This window comes from Schistocerca nitens, chromosome 4 (assembly GCF_023898315.1).
Source record: "Schistocerca nitens isolate TAMUIC-IGC-003100 chromosome 4, iqSchNite1.1, whole genome shotgun sequence".
Classification (NCBI taxonomy): domain Eukaryota; kingdom Metazoa; phylum Arthropoda; class Insecta; order Orthoptera; family Acrididae; genus Schistocerca; species Schistocerca nitens.
Genome location: NC_064617.1, coordinates 710,149,646 through 710,169,408, shown reverse-complemented (window position 1 = coordinate 710,169,408; position 19,763 = coordinate 710,149,646). Strand labels below are relative to the sequence as shown.

General features: G+C 37.4%; 1 protein-coding gene across 1 annotated transcript in view; it reads right to left on the bottom strand.

The window, feature by feature from the left end:
* LOC126252744 (attractin) overlaps nt 1-19,763 on the bottom strand; it is a 272,729-nt gene that overhangs the window by 124,833 nt on the left and 128,133 nt on the right. The window contains exon 13 of the mRNA XM_049953646.1: nt 16,276-16,425. Coding sequence (XP_049809603.1) covers nt 16,276-16,425 — 150 coding nt within the window. The remainder of the gene's footprint in view (nt 1-16,275; nt 16,426-19,763) is intronic.

Genomic DNA, 19,763 nt, shown 5'->3' with positions numbered 1-19,763 from the left:
ATGTACTTCATTCAGGCTACTCTCTGCCACTTGCAAGTTTTCTGTGTGTCCCCGACATTGTCACACAATGTGTTCCTCAAAGCATTTTGAGACACAGTAATATATTTGACTGATTTTTTTAGTGGCCATGTTCACATAGGTCACTTTATATCATTGGCACATAAAGTATATCAACTGCACCTACCAATATTAAATGTCAGTTTCGTAATGATGACATGGCATGGTGTCTGGCATTATACAGGCACAAACAAGAAGAGAACAGAACAATGACAGTATTTTTTTGTGTCTACATTATTTGCTGAAATGTAGGTTTTCAAGGCAGACTGCTCTGTAGCAGTCCTGAGGTCTAGGTGACGTTGAAAGCGGGCATTTCAGTTGCAAGTTGGTGAAACTGTACAAACTTATTTCTGAAAGGAACTTGAAATATGAACAGTGGCAAATAAAAACCATGAACTGTTCTTGCAATAAGACAGACTTAATTTCATGAAGTTTCAGTGGGTTCTTCCCAGAGCCAATAATATCCTTTGTCTTTGGTGATGGTCACACAGGGTGTACAAGTGGTGGAGGGGGGGGGGGGGGGGGGGGGAAACACGGATTTTTCAGTTAAATAAAATTCATTTTTTCCCCAGGTGAAAATACACTTTTCCTGGATGAAAATACACTTTTTCCTTGTTAAACAACAATATGCCTTCCTTCAGAGCTATAAAACTAACAAATCCTTTTAATGGTAAGGGTATTGTATAAGTAAAACTTCCCAGCACTTAGAAAATGAAACCCAGTAAAAAACAATGCAATTTGGAAAGATCTTTTACGAGGGCCAACAAACAAGAACACAGCATATTTTTATATTTTGAAATTATAAATATGAATTCCACCAATGACAAGCCATTCATAATTCATGTTACATGACTTGCCAGCCAATAACAGCAGATATTCAGAACATAGAACTTGTGATGTTGTCAGCAAATAGCAGCATCTCTGTTAAGTGGTGCAAACACACAAACTGGAAAAATGAATTGTTGAAATTAATACACATTCACATGAAAAGCTAAGCTTCCACTTATAACACTGGTCATCAAAATTTTTTTGCTGTTTTTTTTTCTGAGGGTGTGGTTAGGGAGGATCCTAAGAGCACTTTTAAATTCCAGCGGACAAATATTTCTGATGAACACAATTATAAAGTTCACTGCTATGTACTGAACATTCTGTGGTTACCTGGTTGAATAAATGTTCTGATGAGCACTTTGACTTTTCCACTGAGAAGCCAAATTACATGTGAAATTGCTCAAAAATTCAGGTAGTAGTTTTTTTTTTTTAAAAAAAAAAAAAAAAAAAAAAAAAGGATAATTACACTATTTGCCACTGCCACTGCCACTGCCACTGCATAACTAACGCTGAAGCTTGATTTTTTTAGTGTGTTACCCTTTAAGATATATCAAACACAAATACGCTGCTAAGTTTTCAATAATGGTATGAACAATAGGACTTTTGGGCTCAAACTTTTTCCAAGAAGTTGGTTGTCAAAATGTTAAGTTTTGAATGAGAGAGAGACTCTCCACAGTTAAGATTCATCTTGCTTAAAAGGAAATTTACTTTGAAAGTAACGCTTCTCAGTCCGCCAATTGCAATATTTTCCCGTGACCTGTTAGAAATGTAAACAGTTGTGATGCCATTCTCATTGAAATCAGTTCGTTGTTACAAAGTATTGCATAATATTTGTCCTAAGGCCTTTGACACCTTTTGCTGTCATCAAACACTTGTGTGTGCAGTGAGTTTGTTGTAAATGGCACATTTTCTTTGCAACTAAAGTTTTACTTTGGTGGTGTTCTCTCATTTATGTTTTCTTGTGGCAGTATTATTCTGCAGTAGCAGGTCAAAGGAAAATTCTTTATTGGAGTACTAGTTCTTACCAGTCAAAATTACAAAAATTTAACTAGAAACTGAAACGATGAAAAATTCCTGGAATTCTAAGTAAGTTACCGGGTTTTTCCTGGATTTTTCACACTTGAAAAAATTCATGGGTTTTTCCCGGATTTCCCGGGGCATACATACCCTGTCACAGGATGGATTTTTCAACCAACCTTGTGATATTGGCAGACTGTGGCCCCTCACAGTGAAGAAATCCAATTCTCTTGTTTCCACATTCTTCCTTGTTTGTTGTATCTTCCCTTTCCCTTTATGCTGTACTGATCAGGGATGCACTGTATACATTTTGATGGAACATCTCCTTCAAGTTTTGTAGCTCAAATAGGAGGCTTTCAATGATGATTAGCAGTAAAACAATTGCTTTCCCGAATAACTCAGATCTGGCAAAGGGATGACTATATCTTAGGACATCAGCCACACCATAGCTTTATGTATTCACAAAGAAGGGGATTCTTTGCAGACAATATTCACTAAGCTATGAACAGACCAAATACTCAGCAGGACATCTAAAGCCTCTTTGGTAACACTGCCATCATAATGTGAAGAACTCTGCCAATTTCATAACAATATTTAAGGGCACGTGAGTAAAGAGGGGAAAGAGGTGTGATGTTATATTGCTCTTCATACAACCACCTCTTCGAAATCCCTGGAACTTCTGGCTCATCATTCTGAGCCACAAACAGCAAAACTCTTGGAATGTGAACCCACCACCTCCACCTATACCAAGTGTAACTGTGCTATTTATGAAAAACATTGCTGCAGAGTAGCCATTGGGTCCCCACTGGCCCTGGGATTGAAAATCTTTACATGGAACAGTTTAAGGCGATGTTACTTCAAAGTGTCCACCTAATTCCCACCAAGAATCGGCTACAAAGGAGTCCAATGTCACCCTGGACTGGAACAACTGAACCATACATTTTGTCAGGGCTTTGATTATCTAGCATCATGTCTGGAAATGAGAGAGATCCTACCCAAGATGTTCCCTGCCCTCTATTGCCTACCCAACCTACACAACATTCTGGTCTATCTCTATGCCACTTCCACTCCCACCCACTTACCACTGGGGTCTTATACCCATGGAGACCCTGCTGCAAGACCTGTCCAATCCACTCACCCAGCACTTCCAGCTCCAGTCCTATCCAGTCAGAGGCAGGGTCACAGGGTCACCTGTGAAAGCAGTCCATGCCATACACCAATTCTGCTGCAATCACTGCAAAGCTTTTTATGTTGGCATGATGACCAACCAGCTGTTCACCAGAATGAATGGCTACTGCTAATCAGAAGCCAAGAACAAAGCATGCCCTGTAGCACAACATGCTGCTGAGCACAAAATGCTCGAGTTCAAAGGCTGCTTTACAATCCATGTCATCTGGATCTTGCACTCCAGAATCAGCTTTTCTGAACTACATAGACTGGATTTATCCTTGCAACGCATCCTTCACTCCTGTCCGGCCTCATTCTCTACTAACCCACTGTACTCACATCCTCTGCAAGTTTCCTCCTCCTCCTCCGTCCTGTCACCCCCTCCCAATCCATGCCTCAAAATCATCTTCATAGTATGCCACACCCTACCAGTTCCTGTACCCACGTTATCACACACACGTTGTTTGTGGACCTGCTAAGCCTCCCTACCACACTCCTATACAGAACACCTGCTGCCTCCCTCTGAGCAGCTAGCTACTAATGCCCAGTCCTTCCTCTGGCTTCCCATCTCTTTCTATCTCTAATCTCTTTTTTGTGTGTGCTTGTTGATAAATCAGCACTTCCTTGATATCCTAATAAGAAAGAAGGATGATGGCATGTTGAGTAGAAGACCCATATGGAAATGTATTTTCCTGCAACGAGCAAACAACCATTCAGTACTGAGGCATACATAGAGTGATAAACTACATGCTACATATGGCACACATTATCTATGACAAATGAGAGACTTGCTTTCCTTCCCTAAATGGGGTTACTCTCAGCCAAGATCAAGAAGATGCTTGTAAAACGCTACAGCAAACTATCTTCCGACCATTAATGAAAATATTCTTGGCTCTCCAAATGACCCACTGAAACTTCACAAATCAGGGGTATTTTTCATCCTGAGGGAATGTGCTCACTGAAACATTTGGTAAATGTGCCGTGGATCTTTAAGTGTTGCAAGGAAGACATTAGGTGTGTATATCTGGGTCTTGCAGAGAATCAGCAATGGAATGGAACAGCCGAAACGAAGCATATACATTCAATTTTAAGAACTCCCAGTTGCTGAATTGAGCCAGCAGCTACTTGAAAAACACACTAAAATATTCTGTAAAAAATAAGATTCCACAAGAATCTTGTCAACAGGATTGAAGGTTATCAACTATGTTTGGTGTAGAATGCAATATGGGCCCAAAATGCCCACACAAGAGATTCGAATGCAGCTTCCAGCCCACTCCAAGCCTACCATTTCATCCCCCACACTACCCAATGGATGCACAAGCCCCTGAGGTGCCCACTGCCATGTGGAGGAGGCATATAAGATATAATTAGTATTGTGAATCTGATCTATGGAAAAGGAACTAACTAAAACTATAACTAAAGAAATATCTGAAATATCTCAACACTTTATCAGAAAATGTTAAGTTTGTCTTTCATCAAAACGTCGTGGCATCTCAACACGACAACTGTATCCCAACATGACAACCAGCTGGAAATTCAAGACGTTTCATCATTTTTTTTCTTGTTTCTGTGCTTATTAAACACTTCACATCTCGGTTACACAGTGAGTTGTTACCTTTACTCCTTTCATTTTTTATATTCCAAATGCGACTTTCCATTATCACATTTGTATCATCTCATGGCACCCTTTCCATCCTATTAAGTCATGTCACTTGTCCTTCGTTACTGTCTTCTGTTCTATTGTCTGTATCTCCCTACATGTCTGTCTCCTGTAATGTAATTAACTGTCAGAGATAAACTTTATCTCATGCGAAAAGTACGATGCCCACAGTAGAGTGTTAAGGTAACTTCATTATGTTGCCATACAATGTGTTTAATTTATTTATTTATGAATATTTTCTTTTATGATAAATAATAGATTTGTTTGAGATGTTAAATGTTGTATATTTATATGTATTTATGTATAGGTGTCTTTGGAGTTTATTAAGGTCAGAAGACCAAAGAATCTGGAATGCAGGAATGTCTGCAACTTCCGGGCATATGTTGGCTTGCCCGCCACTTCTTTGTCGATATTGGAGGGAGATGGACGTGTTTACGTGACCAGTACAGTATAATGCATTTTTAGGGTATCAATGTTCGAAGTGAAAATATTGTAGTTACTAAACAAAGAGTACGAATAAATATTATTTTTAGCCGAAAGTAATTCGAATCCGGTAGTGTTTATTTCAAACAAGAAGAAAACCCAGGCCATGCTTGTTAGAGTAATGTTTTGCAGACAAAACCCCTAGACAAACGAGATCTGCAGTGTGTAGTCTTTCAGCAGCTACTAATAAATAAGCCTTGCTGAAATTGTGCTGGAACTACTCGTATTATTATCAATTACAAACACGTGGTGCAAATGTGGTCCTACCACAATATACCGCGTAAGATTCCACATCATTCAGTTATCAAGAAACGAGATAGGTAACAACCAGTATAATATGGTGGCGTCGTCCGGGATTATTGAAAATGTTACCGAAATAAACTACCACCGAGATTGCGAATAAAACGACAGAATTCGTACATCCTGGCTGAAAATGTTCAAGGAAGTCGTATGCTGATACCTTCAAGACAAAGGAAGTCGAATGCTGATACCTTCAAGACAACGGAATGCAGTTACTGGAGCAAGAATAACGGCGCAATAAGTCACGAAAGAAGAAAAAAGTGTAAAGTGTTGTGCAACAAAAAAAAAACAATATTCATATAAGTGTAGTGTTTGTGTTGTGAATTCCATCACGCACCGATCAACAAAGAAGACGTTATAAGAAAATCAGTAAACTGTGAGTAAGATAGTTTAGAATCCTTTAGAAAAGATAAATTTGTTGTGTTTTGTTTATTCCTGTGTAAAAAGATGACTATTGTAAAAGAGGAAGGTGTTGACGACGGTGTCGCCAACGCTAGTACAGATGTAAATTTATCATACGAAAGTGAATGCAACAGTAATAGTCCGAATCCTGTAGACAAAGTTGAAACTCATACGGAAAGACAGAATGAAGTTAAAGACATGCTATCAAAAATAATGAATTATATGGAGGGAAAATTTAAGGCAATTGATGACACTAACAGACAAAACGGACAGTGGTTAGGAAATATTAAAGACAGACTCAATGCTAATGAGATTCGTTTGGATCAAATGGAGCAAAACAACGCTGCTCAGTTAGACCAGACTCTTAAGCTCATGAGTGATAAATTTGAAAAACAGTTCAAAGAATATGAAAAGAAAAATGACGATCACTTTCAAAAAGTAGAAGCAAAAATTTCCAGTTTGAGTTGTAATATGGTTAAGATCACGGGTGAGGTCAATTATGTCGGGAGAAAAGTTAAAAATGTAGATGCAAAAGTAAAAAATCTGAAAACTGAAGTTAGTACAGGTAGAGAGAAAATCCATAATGCGTTTAAAGTTGTGCATTCAGATATCAAACATGTAGAAGAAACAGTATCTGATCGTATTTCTCTTGTAGACGATAAAATTGTTAAAGTAGAAAGCAAATTTGAACAAAAGATAGGAATTATTACTGAAAAAATAGATGTAAATAATCAGATAAACAAAAATGAAGTCAAGAGTTTAGAAAGTAGTATTAATGACATCACTAAGAAACTTGAAAGTGTTAGTAGCAATATGGTCACCAATAGTTTGCCGAACAATATTGGCACTTTGTGGTACAATATTCAAGTAAAAAACTTTTCAGATGAGAGCAGTATGCATCCGGTAGATTTCCTGCAGCATTGCAAAGATAACTTTTTTCCAAATATGAATGATAATTTGAAAATTAAATTTGTGAAAAGATTTCTAGAAGGTGAAGCATTGTCATGGACTAATCATTATTGTACAGAGGGAATATCTTTTGCAGAGTTCGAGGAGAGGTTCTTAAGTAAATTCTGGTCAGAGACAGAACAAGCAAGAATAAAAAGCGAATTCTTGAATGGACCTGTTTATAAACATGAATTTGGTAGCATGAAGCAATTTTGCAGAAATCAGTTAAGGAAACTCACTCACCTAAGCAAACCTTTTGATGAACTCACTCAAATTGATGCACTTAAAAGGAGGCTACCATGTGAACTACAGTGGGAGTTAGCTTATGGTCCAGATGACACAATAGATCAGTTTTTGAAATATGTTGACAAACTAGACAGAATTATTGAGAAAACGGGTAAACCACCACACCATAGTCAAAACCATTTTCAAAAGACAGGGCATACAGATTGGGGAAACACACAACATGATAAAAAGGAAACACACAATTTTGGAAGTAGTGATTCTCATCAGAGAAATCACCAGTACAACTTCAAGGGATCACAAGGACACAATTTCCATTACAGAGGTCAGTATGGAAATAATCATAATCAATTTGGTAACAGACACTTTGGAAATAAACCAAAGGAGTGGAATAGTCATAATGGTATGGGGAGAACTGAACAGGAGTCAAAAAACTGAATGAGGCTCCATTGGCGGTCCGCAAGGTAGGAGCTACTTATACACCAATAGAAAGGGCCAACCCAAAATGTCTAACTAAACAGAAAGATACCTGTGACATAATGAGTAATTATTTTAAAGAGAAGTGTTATCCCATTAATGTAGTATCTGTTACAAATAATATATGTCATACAAATAAACCACAAACAAAAGGTAAGTTATTTAAAGACACTGATTGCTTAGAAAACTGTGAAGAATTAAACTTAGATTCATTCTATGAGTGGGCTGAGAGGAGCACCTTGCTGGAAAATAGTTGTTCAAATGATCAAAGTGTATTAGGAATTAGAGAACTTATGGAAGAGTCTGGTGGGCTAGGAATGAAAAGAGCACCTAGTAAGGATGATTTAAATGTGTATCTGCATACTGAAGGTAAGAGTGCAGAGGATAAAGATGATAATTTTTGTGATGTTGATTGGGCAGAAAAGGAGACTGAGGATAGTAGTGAAGATAGATGTTTTATTGGTGTAAGTGAGGAGTTGGAAGCTTTAGGGATTACTAATATAAAAGAGGATAGTAATGAAATTAGCGAGGTACACATGAACACAGTTGACAATTTCAATGATAAGGATGCTAGAATTTCAGCCAATGAGTTATTTGATCTTAATACATGGAAGAAAAATGAGAAGGAATTGACAGCAGGTAATCTTAACAGCATTAGGGGAGTAGATGATGAAATGTCAGATAGTGAGCAATTTTTGTTTAACTTATGGATTAACAGTAGTGCCATTAAGGATGATGAAAATTTCAGAAAGGTAACACTTGATATATGTGAAACTTTGTATCCAGACTGGTGGCATAGAATTAAGTATCACATTGCACAAATGTTAAGAGAGAAATATAAAGGAGAGACACACAATAGCACAAATGAATGTAGTTGGATTAATGAAATATTCAGGAATAGTAATCAGGCCAAAGAAAATGCAATTAGGGTAATAACAGCATACAACTCTGGTAGTAATGATACAGGTAAGGATACTGGAAAGGGATATGGATTCAGTGAAATTGAAGATGACTTATTACATGAGAATATTAACAAAAAATTTGACTTTGATGTAAGCAGTCCGTTTATTGATGTGCAGATAGGATCATGGAAAGGAAAGTGTTTAGTGGACACAGGAAGTCAAGTATCTGGGATATCAGAATCATTAAGTAAAAAACTGAAGACTAATAAGGATTATGTCGAGTTACCTGTGGTAGGAATTAAAATGAGAGGTGCTACCGGGAAGCACAGTAAATCAATAAGGAGTCAGGCTTTTATTACTTTTGCAATTGAAGGAATATCATGGTCACATGGGTGTCTTGTCATTCCTGACCTCACAGAGGATTTTATCCTAGGCATGTCTTGGATAACAAAAGTAAGTGCAGCATTTGATTGGGCAGGGCAGAAATTAATGATGACTCTACCAAGTGGTGAAGTCATCACTACGAAACTTCTTCAATCAAATGTGCTTTGTATGAATAAGACTGTGAACAGTATTGAATTTACAAAAGAAGGTAAGTACATTGAAAGCCATGTCACAGATTTCGATACAGATGAGATAGAGTTTGAAAAGTTAGTAAATGAAAAAGTAGTCGAGGCTAGAGAACTAACTGAGAACCAAAAACAAGATTTGAAATTATTTTTGTGGGAATATAGTGATGTATTTAGCAATATACCAGGTAAAGTAATTGGATACCAATGTACTTTACAGTTGAAGCCACATGAACCTTTCTTTACAAAACCATACAGTATTCCAATCTCGAAAAGGGTAGCAGTGGAGAAAGAATTGCAAAAGATGGAAGTGTGTGAAATCATTGAGAGGAGTATAAGCCCTCATAATAATCCCTTAGTCACTGTAAATAAACCTAATGGACAAGTCAGACTAGTACTAGATTCCAGACAGTTAAACAAATGTCTATACAGAGAAACTGACCACCCAGAGAACATCGACGAGTTGTTATATAAATTTAAAAATATCCAAATTATGTCAAGCCTTGACCTAACTTCAGGTTTTCATCAAGTACCTCTTGCAATTAGTTCTAGAAAGTACACTGCTTTCTTATACAATGGGAGATGTTACCAGTATTGTGTAGTGCCTTTCAGGTTAAACTCATCAGTCGCCGAATTTATAAGGGCACTAGACTATGTAATTGGCCAAGAAGTTGTGTCAGAATTAACAATTTATGTAGACGATATATTAGTTTCAAATCGAAGTTGGGAGGATCATTTGAAGTTATTGAAAAAGGTGTGTGAGAAACTCAGAAGAGGTGGTATGACATTAAAACTGGAAAAATGTAAATTTGGTGTGTCAGAACTCAAATTTTTAGGCCATGTCATTACTAAGGAAGGGATAAGTGCAGATCCGGAGAAAATAAAATCTATCGTAAACTTTCCATCACCTAGAAACCGGAAACAATTAAAGTCTTTCTACGGACTCTGTAGATTCTATCGAAAATATGTAAATGGACAATGCCTTAATGTAACATGTTTAAGCAACTTACTTAGAAAAAATACTCCATGGAATTGGTCTGAAGAGTGCCAGAAAGCATTCGATAAAATTAAGAATGAACTTTATAAGAACAGTCTTTTACACAGACCAGATTTTAGTTTGCCATTTTGTCTTCACACTGACAGTAGTGATTATGGACTAGGAGCAGAACTATTTCAGGAGAAAGTTGTGAATGAAAAAAATTTCCATTGTACCATTGCATTTGCCAGCAGAATGTTACTTAAACATGAGAGAACATACACTGTCACAGAAAAAGAATTACTCGCAGTACACTGGGCGTTTACAAAATTTAAAACATACCTGTTGGGACACAAGATAAAAGTCTATTCAGACCACAAAGCTTTAAGTTACTTGCAGGAGTGTAGACTATATCACAGTAGATTAACCAGGTGGGCAATGTTCATGCAACAGTTTGATTACGAAATTGTGTATATTAAGGGATCAGAAAATGTAGTAGCTGATGCTTTATCCAGGTTACCAGTAGGAGGAGATCAGGAAATGTTTGATCAAGAGGAAGAAAAGGAATTTAAAATAAGATACATGAAGGGAATCCAAGATGAAAAGCTCATAAAGACACTTTGCAATAACATCAGGAGGGGACAGAATAACGATCCTAATTGGAAATTGGTTAAGGACTGTTTAGGCAAAAGAGGGTATGATAAACTTGACAAGTACTATAAGGTCTTTAAGGGAACACTCTTTAGAAGAACAGATGTGGACTCTGACAATTGGAAGCTATGTTGGCCAGAGTGCGAGGCAGACAAATTAATAAAGTACACCCATGAGAGTTATGGTCACTGTGGAATACAGAAATGTGTAAAAAAGTTACAAGAAAATATCTACTTTTATAACATGGTAAAGAAGGTGAGGAACGAAATATCAACATGTGACAAATGTCAAAGAGTAAAAGTAAGCAACAGAACATGTCAGGGAGAAATGCAGAACATCATTCCAGATAAGCCATTAGATTTAGTAGCTGTAGACTTTTATGGACCTTTACCTAAAAGCAAAGGTGGCCATTGTTTTATATTCGTCATGGTTGATGTATTTTCCAAACTAATTAAACTTTATTCTGTGCGAAAAGCTACAAGTAAAGAGATCATTACAAAAATTGAGAGAGATTACTTCAAGAGTGTAGGGAAACCTAAAGCTATACTATCGGATAATGGTTCACAATTTGTTTCAAAAAACTGGAAAGCATTCATGGGAAAAACTAACACAAAACATATCTTGATATCCGTGTACAACCCATCTTCAAACCCAGCAGAAAGGTACATGAGAGAAATAGGGAGACTTTGTAGGACGTATTGTAGTCACAAACACCCTAGTTGGTCCGACCATGTAAACAACTTCGAGGATATCATGAACAGCTTGCAGCATAGCTCTACTGGGTTTTCACCATATGAAATTATGTTTCATCTCAGACCAGCAAATCTTATTTCTGAATTAATAGACTTTACACAATGTAGCTTAATATCAATGAAAGAACGTGAAGAGATTGTAAAGAAAACCATGAAGAAACTAGGTGAAGCTAGGAAAAACAGACATAATAGGAAAATAAAGGCTACCACATTCAGAGTAGGTGACCATGTCTTAGTGAAATCCCACGAACGATCAAAGTTACTAACAGCAGAACTCAAGAAGTTCTTTGACATTTACATTGGGCCATTTGAGATTATTGAGAACCCCCATCCAAATGCGTACCGATTAGTATATCCCAAGTCGAGAAAGCTGTTTGGTCTTAGGAATGTTGTTTCTTTGAAGCCGTATATTGAGAAAAGAGCAAACTGAGCCTACAAACATGCCTTTATCTGGAAAGAATTTTACTGGAAGAAAAAAAAAAAAAAAAAAAAATGCAGTCACCATACTATGCCATGTAACACATCTCATGCAGAACGATGTTGTATCTTGACTGATTGTCAAATAATTCTATTATAAGATTAGATTTCATGATTGCTATGTGCTTTTTTAAGTAATTGTACAGTATTTAATGAATTGCAAAATATGTAAACTTGATAAATAAGGGATTTTATTTTACTGATGATGCTAGGAGGCAAGACATGTCACCCACCCTCACAGTTTGAGAATAGCAAATCTCATAAATTTTGAAATCTTGTTCATTCACTTAAATAGACCATAATGCTTAAAAAAAATTGTATAGTTAATAGAATATATTTTTTGTATATGCAAGTGTGCTTTTGTTTTACATCATGCTCACCATAACTGTTTTTATTCAGCTCTGTTTATAACACAACACAGATGCTTTGTTGGCTTATTTTGTCTCTTAATTTTGATATCATACAATTTACAAGGCTCATGAGAGAATAGTGTTGTTGAATTGAAATACTTTTGCAACCTCACTGATGATATAGGAGTTAGTACTATGTTTGTTATAATATGAGAAAATGTTTTAACTTTAGTATTATTTTATAGTAAATTTCTGGGCAACAAATCGACATACGTATGTATGTAATCTATGTTGTGAGACAAAGGAGGAAATCAAAGGTTGATGAAAGAATAAACAGTTTACTACAGTTGTGATAAAAATTTGTATACAAGACAATGATGCAATTTCTGTATCGGACTGACAAGTGGACCAAGGTACACTTGTAAGTCCTGGTGGGCTATTGTACTGTAATTAACTGTCAGAGATAAACTTTATCTCATGCAAAAAGTACGATGCCCACAGTAGAGTGTTAAGGTAACTTCATTACGTTGCCATACAATGTGTTTAATTTATTTATTTATGAATATTTTCTTTTATGATAAATAATAGATTTGTTTGAGATGTTAAATGTTGTATATTTATATGTATTTATGTATAGGTGTCTTTGGAGTTTATTAAGGTCAGAAGACCAAAGAATCTGGAATGCAGGAATGTCTGCAACTTCCGGGCACATGTTGGCTTGCTCGCCACTTCTTTGTCGATATTGGAGGGAGATGGACGTGTTTACGTGACCAGTACAGTATAATGCATTTTTAGGGTATCAATGTTCGAAGTGAAAATATTGTAGTTACTAAACAAAGAGTACGAATAAATATTATTTTTAGCCGAAAGTAATTCGAATCCGGTAGTGTTTATTTCAAACAAGAAGAAAACTCAGGCCATGCTTGTTAGAGTAATGTTTTGCAGACAAAACCCCTAGACAAACGAGATCTGCAGTGTGTAGTCTTTCAGCAGCTACTAATAAATAAGCCTTGCTGAAATTGTGCTGGAACTACTCGTATTATTATCAATTACAAACACGTGGTGCAAATGTGGTCCTACCACAATATACCGCGTAAGATTCCACATCATTCAGTTATCAAGAAACGAGACAGGTAACAACCAGTACACTCCCCCTCACCCCTTCTAATGTCCATATGATCTGTCCCTAACATTTTGTTCTCTTCACTAGCCCAGCTGTGCTGAAGTCTCATGACACCCTGTAGCACAAGCCATACTTGCTTCAACTGCAACCTCCCTGACCACCAGATTTCATTTTAACATTTTTTTAAATATGAAATTACCACTTTGTAACCCTAGTCTATTCAAACCAATGAATATGAGTCCACAAGGCATGTGCAAGTACACAGTGTGTACACTGTAGGTCATAACATATTTCAGGAGTGTAAGAATATGTATCTGTGTATGTGTATCAAACACAAGAAAAGTAACTTGGGTCTTAGCTCATATTGGTTTGTACATACAGTATGAAATAATGATGGAAACAACAGGCAACGGGAATGTGCACAACTGAACACCATACTGCATGAACAAGTCAGAAAGAGACTTTCATAGAAGTAGTGGGTGTCAAATAGCCGACTGCAACTACTATGGCTGATGATTTACCTGCCCAGGAAGTTCCAAATGTTCCAACTGTACTTATTACTTGTTATTTTAATATCTAACACCGCTACATATGAATAGTAATTCACATTACGAAAAGGTGTCTAGACCCCTTTGATGAACTGTATATAAACGACTAGAATGGGCAATTGTTTTGATTGTCACTAGTCAGCAGTTCCAAGGTCCTGTTGCTTGAATATGCTGATGTAAATCGAACAAGTTACACTCTGAATCACCATCATGATATTTTTCAAATTTTGTGGAGATGATAACCACACAACAGGCATTAAATGATTAAATATTTATTCAACTGGAAATTATGTCCATCGACATCAGTATGACATTTGTGACTCATGGGCAAGAATATGCTTCTATTTTTCTGGCATATAAACCAAGAGCCTCCAAATGTCATACTGAGGAATTTATTGTCATGTTTGAAAACCATGCTGTGTCAGTTAATGATGGTTGCTGGCAGGAGGCAGCTATGTATATATATGTCTTCCCATTTCATCTCAAACATGCTCTATGGTGTATTCATGAAAAAAGCAGCGGATCAAGCAGGCTAGTCAAGAATGCAATGTGGGCGCTTGCACATCATACTGGTATATCTGTGTGGAATGCCAGTCACCTATTGAAGGGCATGACAACTGGGTTTATCATTTGTATCACAGTATTCTGCCTCTCTTTCACAATTACCAAATTGGTCCTATTGTCACATCCAATAGATTTCCACACCACGACTCCAGGAGTTGCACAGGTGTGGGACTCCAGAATTGCTGCTTCCTGTGACCTTTTACCAGGTCATCTATGGGAGCATTTGCAGCAATATGACTGCCATAAACAAAAGCAAAATTCATCGCTGATCACCACAGTATGCCCATTTGATGTCCCAACTGACTCTGGATCTGCAGCATGCATTTTGTTTTATGTGGTATTGCGTCAGCAGAAAATGATGTTTGGCAACTTGAGATCTTAACTCTGTTTCTAGCAATCTGTTCCAGACAGTCTTTGGTGACATTCATCCTGTAGCCTCTATCTGTATTTCAGCTGTCATCCACCTACTTGTCTGAGCCAGTCTAACAATCCAATGACCATTTCATGATGTAGTCCTCCGGGAAGGAACCACACTCACTCTTCTTGTCACACTGTTTTCCTGAGCCCGTCTTTATCAGAAACTGAGCCTGCCTTGATGCAAAACACCTTGTTATTTGTTTAGTTATTTTCCCACACTAGTTTCGGCGACAAATATCACCATCATCAGTGGGTTTTTTTATCTTATGTAATGATGGCATAATGTTCTTGATCATAAACAAAGTGCAAAAGTTTTGTTTTTCTGTGTACAGAATCAGCTACATGCCGTCCAACAAACTTGCAGATGACATGATGTATGCTGAGAAAAAACACCAAACAGAAAAAAAGCACAGAAAATATGATGCAAACAGCGAGAATAATTCTTAAAAACATGCTGTAACATGCAATAAATAAGATTTAAAAAAAAAAAAAAAAGAGCCACTGATAATGGAGATATTTGTCGCCGAAACTAGTTTGGGAAAACTAAACAAACAAAACAAATAACAAGGTGTTCTGCATCAAGGCAGACTCAGTTTCTCATATCGTTTTTTCTATGCAAACATAGACCAAATGGAAGAGTTCCAAGATAAAGTTATAGAGCCCATCTTGTCACCACCCATTCTGCAGTCACTACAACACAGCCAAATGTCTGTGCGATTTGTCGATATGATGCTCCCATTTCCCACAGTTGAACCTTTCTCAAAATACAAAAGACGGCAATAAGCTGCAAATCCACATCCTCTGGGCATGCTGTGTTGGAATCTCAATCTGAAACATTCCAGTAATGTTAAACATGCCTAATAACCATCATACACTCAACATTCTTCACCTCTTAGTAATGGCCTTTTTCTGTTCAGAAAATCTCACACATACAGATAAAATTTTAAATGTGTCCAGCAGGCATAGGAATACTGGAGTATCAGTTTGATAGCATTTGGTGAAGATGCTCATGGTGTAACATCTTCCATTTCCATCAAAGTAGTTTTCCTGTACTAGAAAAATCAAACAACAATAAGCTAGATTTTGTTGTCTTCACCACCACCACCACCACCACCACCACCACCACCACCACCACTACCGCTACTACTAATACAACTACTACTACTACTACTACTACTACTACTACTACACACTGTATAGTATCAGGAAACCACAAATTCGTTTTAATTATCTAGTGGCTCGACAAATTCAAGATTTTTAAAATCACTAGCAGTGCATTATGAATGTACCACTGCAGCACAAAAAATGTGCCTTTTTCAAGCAGATTCTCAACGGTTGCACAATAAAAGACTTTGGATTTTTACCTGTGGTTCTACAACAGAAACATTTCCCACTGCTTTGCATGGCACCTCATAAGTCCAGTGGCAATGAGTATTACTAGTGCAGGCCTGGCAGTTATGCAGCTGATTACATTCTGCAAGTTCACGGTTGGGACAACGATCTGCTGGTAAAACCTGTGAGAAACCAGGTACACAATAAAACATAATCAATGCAGTACATTCAAGCATATGTAATAATGCAATGCCATTATGCTACAATAATTGCAACAAAGTCTACATACTCAATTTTCCAAACGGATTAATGCTATATGGATCTGTTTTATAAAATTTTATTAGTAGGAGTAAGATTATAAAAACTGAATATAGAAAAATAGCACTGAAGGTCTACAATCAATCTCAAGAGACAAATTTCATGTCATTTTTATTGTGCTCAATCACTAGCCTGCATCAACATGATCACTGGATTCTTAATGTTTATAGCATGTGCAATCTGGACATGTTAATTTTATTCAACTTGGAAAAAAAAAAAAAAAGAAGAAACAGGAATCAGAGTAAAAGATGATTATAGAGTCAGGCAGAGGGTAGCCACATAAATTATAAAACACTACTGAATCTCTAAGCATTTGGTGCTTCTCAATTTTCATTCATTTTAAGAAATGTGATTTAATCTGAATGGCCAGATGATAATATGAATTCTGATGCTCTTGACCTTGAGTCCAGTATCTTGACCATTGTACCACTTCAATCCGTGTGGAGGAGTGGTCACTATTTTTAAATAAATCAAGAAAAAAACTACATGCGATTAATAAAATTAAGAATTTTCACACAAATTTGAGGCCTGTGGGCATAACTACTCAGAAGATGCAGAAAGATGTCAAGGACAGTTCTCACAGAACTGGTTACAGCTGCTGCTTCAGTATTATCTGTGAAAAGTTGTGTGTGTCTGCAGCTCATTGTTTCCTCTACATGGTTAGTAGCACTCTATCCATTTCATAATACTGTTACCTAGAAAGCTGTCCCTTCTACACTCCTAAGGGGCATACATACACTTATTAATAAAGACACCGATAAATAAGGGGGCATGCTGAAAGAGGAAAGTGAGCTAGTTTGGAGATATTATTCCCAAGAGTTAACAATTATAACAAAAATTAACAAGTTACTACTCTTAATGAAGAGGAGTCCTTGCTCATGGCGGAGTCTTTGCACAGAGCGGACCATGAATACTTTACAGTACTTTGTTCAGTGGCATCGAGTGGTGCGAGAAAACTCTCTTCAGTGGTGCAATTGATGGTAAAGGTGTGCCAAAACAGCTAGAGATGCAATGGTAATGCCTGATTCTCCTGGCTCATACTGTACTTCACCACACTAAGTACACCATACCGGACATAGTATTCCAGGTGCTGATGCTGGGGAGACGAACCAGACATCCAGCATCAGGCTTTGTATGGCCGCAGTCAAGGAAAGCCCCTCAAGGGAAGGCGGGGCAGAAGACACGGTAGCGCTCCTCTAAATAATCGGACTGTGAAAAAACCCTGACACTGGACATAAGTGCAAAATCCTGCTGTCTGCAAATATACCGGCAAAGTTCGGCAGATGATGACACGGGCCACATGGTGCTGTGCAGTACGAGCTGCCAACAGCATGGCCTGGAGATGTTGCCTCATCGAAGTGGGAGGAGAGACTACTCAAGCGATGGTTCAGTGTGAGAGGCATCTGGAAAGTGTGGCAATGTAAGCTCTGCCTCCAGTGGAAGTGACTAGCGAGGGTGCTGGGGGAGATGTGGCGGTACCTTGGCCAGCAGGCACTTCATTGGTAAAAGGTTTTCGGTCAGCACAGTCTGCCGTCTACCACTATATGTGGTGGTGAACAGGAGTAGTCTGCACACCTCCAAGGGTGGCCTCATTTCCTCACAAAGCTCTGTGTCAATTACTCTTAGATGTACGACACTTTGATTGGTCAGGAATGGAGCATTCATAGTTACATTGGATCAAAAACTTTGTAGAAGTGGGAAAAATATGCTCCGCATTCTCCCAATGTTCATTATCAGTGCCATTTCAAGGTATTCAGTGCCTTGAACATTGAAACTAATGACAAGTAACAACAATGCGAGTACTATAAACTACAGACATGTTAAAATGTGATATAAATGCAATCCATTATTACAATAAGTACTCGACAACCTTTATACTGCATGGATTTGTAACAATTTAATCAATTTCACTCTATTTTAAACAATTCAGAAGAATGTTTAAAACTCACATACTATTTTCCTGTCAAAATTTAAAACATCTGATAAATGACTGGCCGTTCAACTGTTTTATTCTCAGCTACACCTGACAAGCAGTCTTTGCAAGATGTAAGGCAAAGCTGAAAATTCACAGACATTTCACAGAAACGTTTCTGCAATGTGGACGATAAATTACAAAAGGCTGTCAGAAAAATACTTAAGACAGAATCTTTCACACCAAGTGGTCTTAAAGTATGATATCAACCCAATATCAGAAAAATTTTCAGGAGAGGCTTATTCTTAAGTAGTACCTAGATACAGTCAAGCTAACTGAATGTACAATTTTTGGTTTTATGTAAAAAGTTTTACACACTTACAAGATCTTAAAAGTTATTTTTCCAATTATCAACTGCTATTGTTTTGTCATATTTGTGGATGACTGTTGGGAGAAGAAGATTGTCACACAATAAGCTTTTGGCCAACAAGGCCCTTGTCAAAAATAGGCAACTGACAAGTTGGTATGTTGATAGGGACAATAACAAACACAAACACACAAACAAAATTCAAGCTTTCGCAACCCATGCTTGCTTCATCAGGAAAGAGGGAAGGAGAGGGAAAGACGAAAGGATGTGGGTTTTAAGGGAGAGGGTAAGGAGTCATTCCAATCCCGGGAGCGGAAAGACTTACTTTAGGGGAAAAAAGGACAGGTATACACTTGCACACACACACATATCCATCCGCACGTGTACAGACACAGGCAGACATATGTGAAGACCTGTCCTTTTTTTCCCCCTAAGGTATGTCTTTCAGCTCCCAGGATTGGAATGACTCTTTACCCTCTCCCTTAAAACCCACATCCTTTCGTCTTTCCCTGTCCTTCCCTCTTTCCTGATGAAGCGACCGTGGGTTGCGAAAGCTTGAATTTTGTGTGTGTGTTTGTGTTTGTTATTGTCTCAATCAACGTACCAACGCTTTCGTTTCGTAAGTTACATCATCTTTGTTTTTATATATATTTTTCCATATATATATGGCAGATTATGAAAATGAAGCTAACAATTGTCTGACGAAGAAATAATAACATTAAAACCTGTGGGAAGCTGCTAAAAAATGATCGGTTATGTGGGAAAAAACGGGAATGGAAATGAAACGAAAGTTGTTAGAACTAGCTGAAATGGTTCTTTAATAGGTGAAAGGAACTGAGGCTGTGAAATAGTATTCACGAGGTTACACGAGAAATGTTTGTAAACTGAGAACGGTGGATTTTATAGCAGCGGTAGTGTTGAAA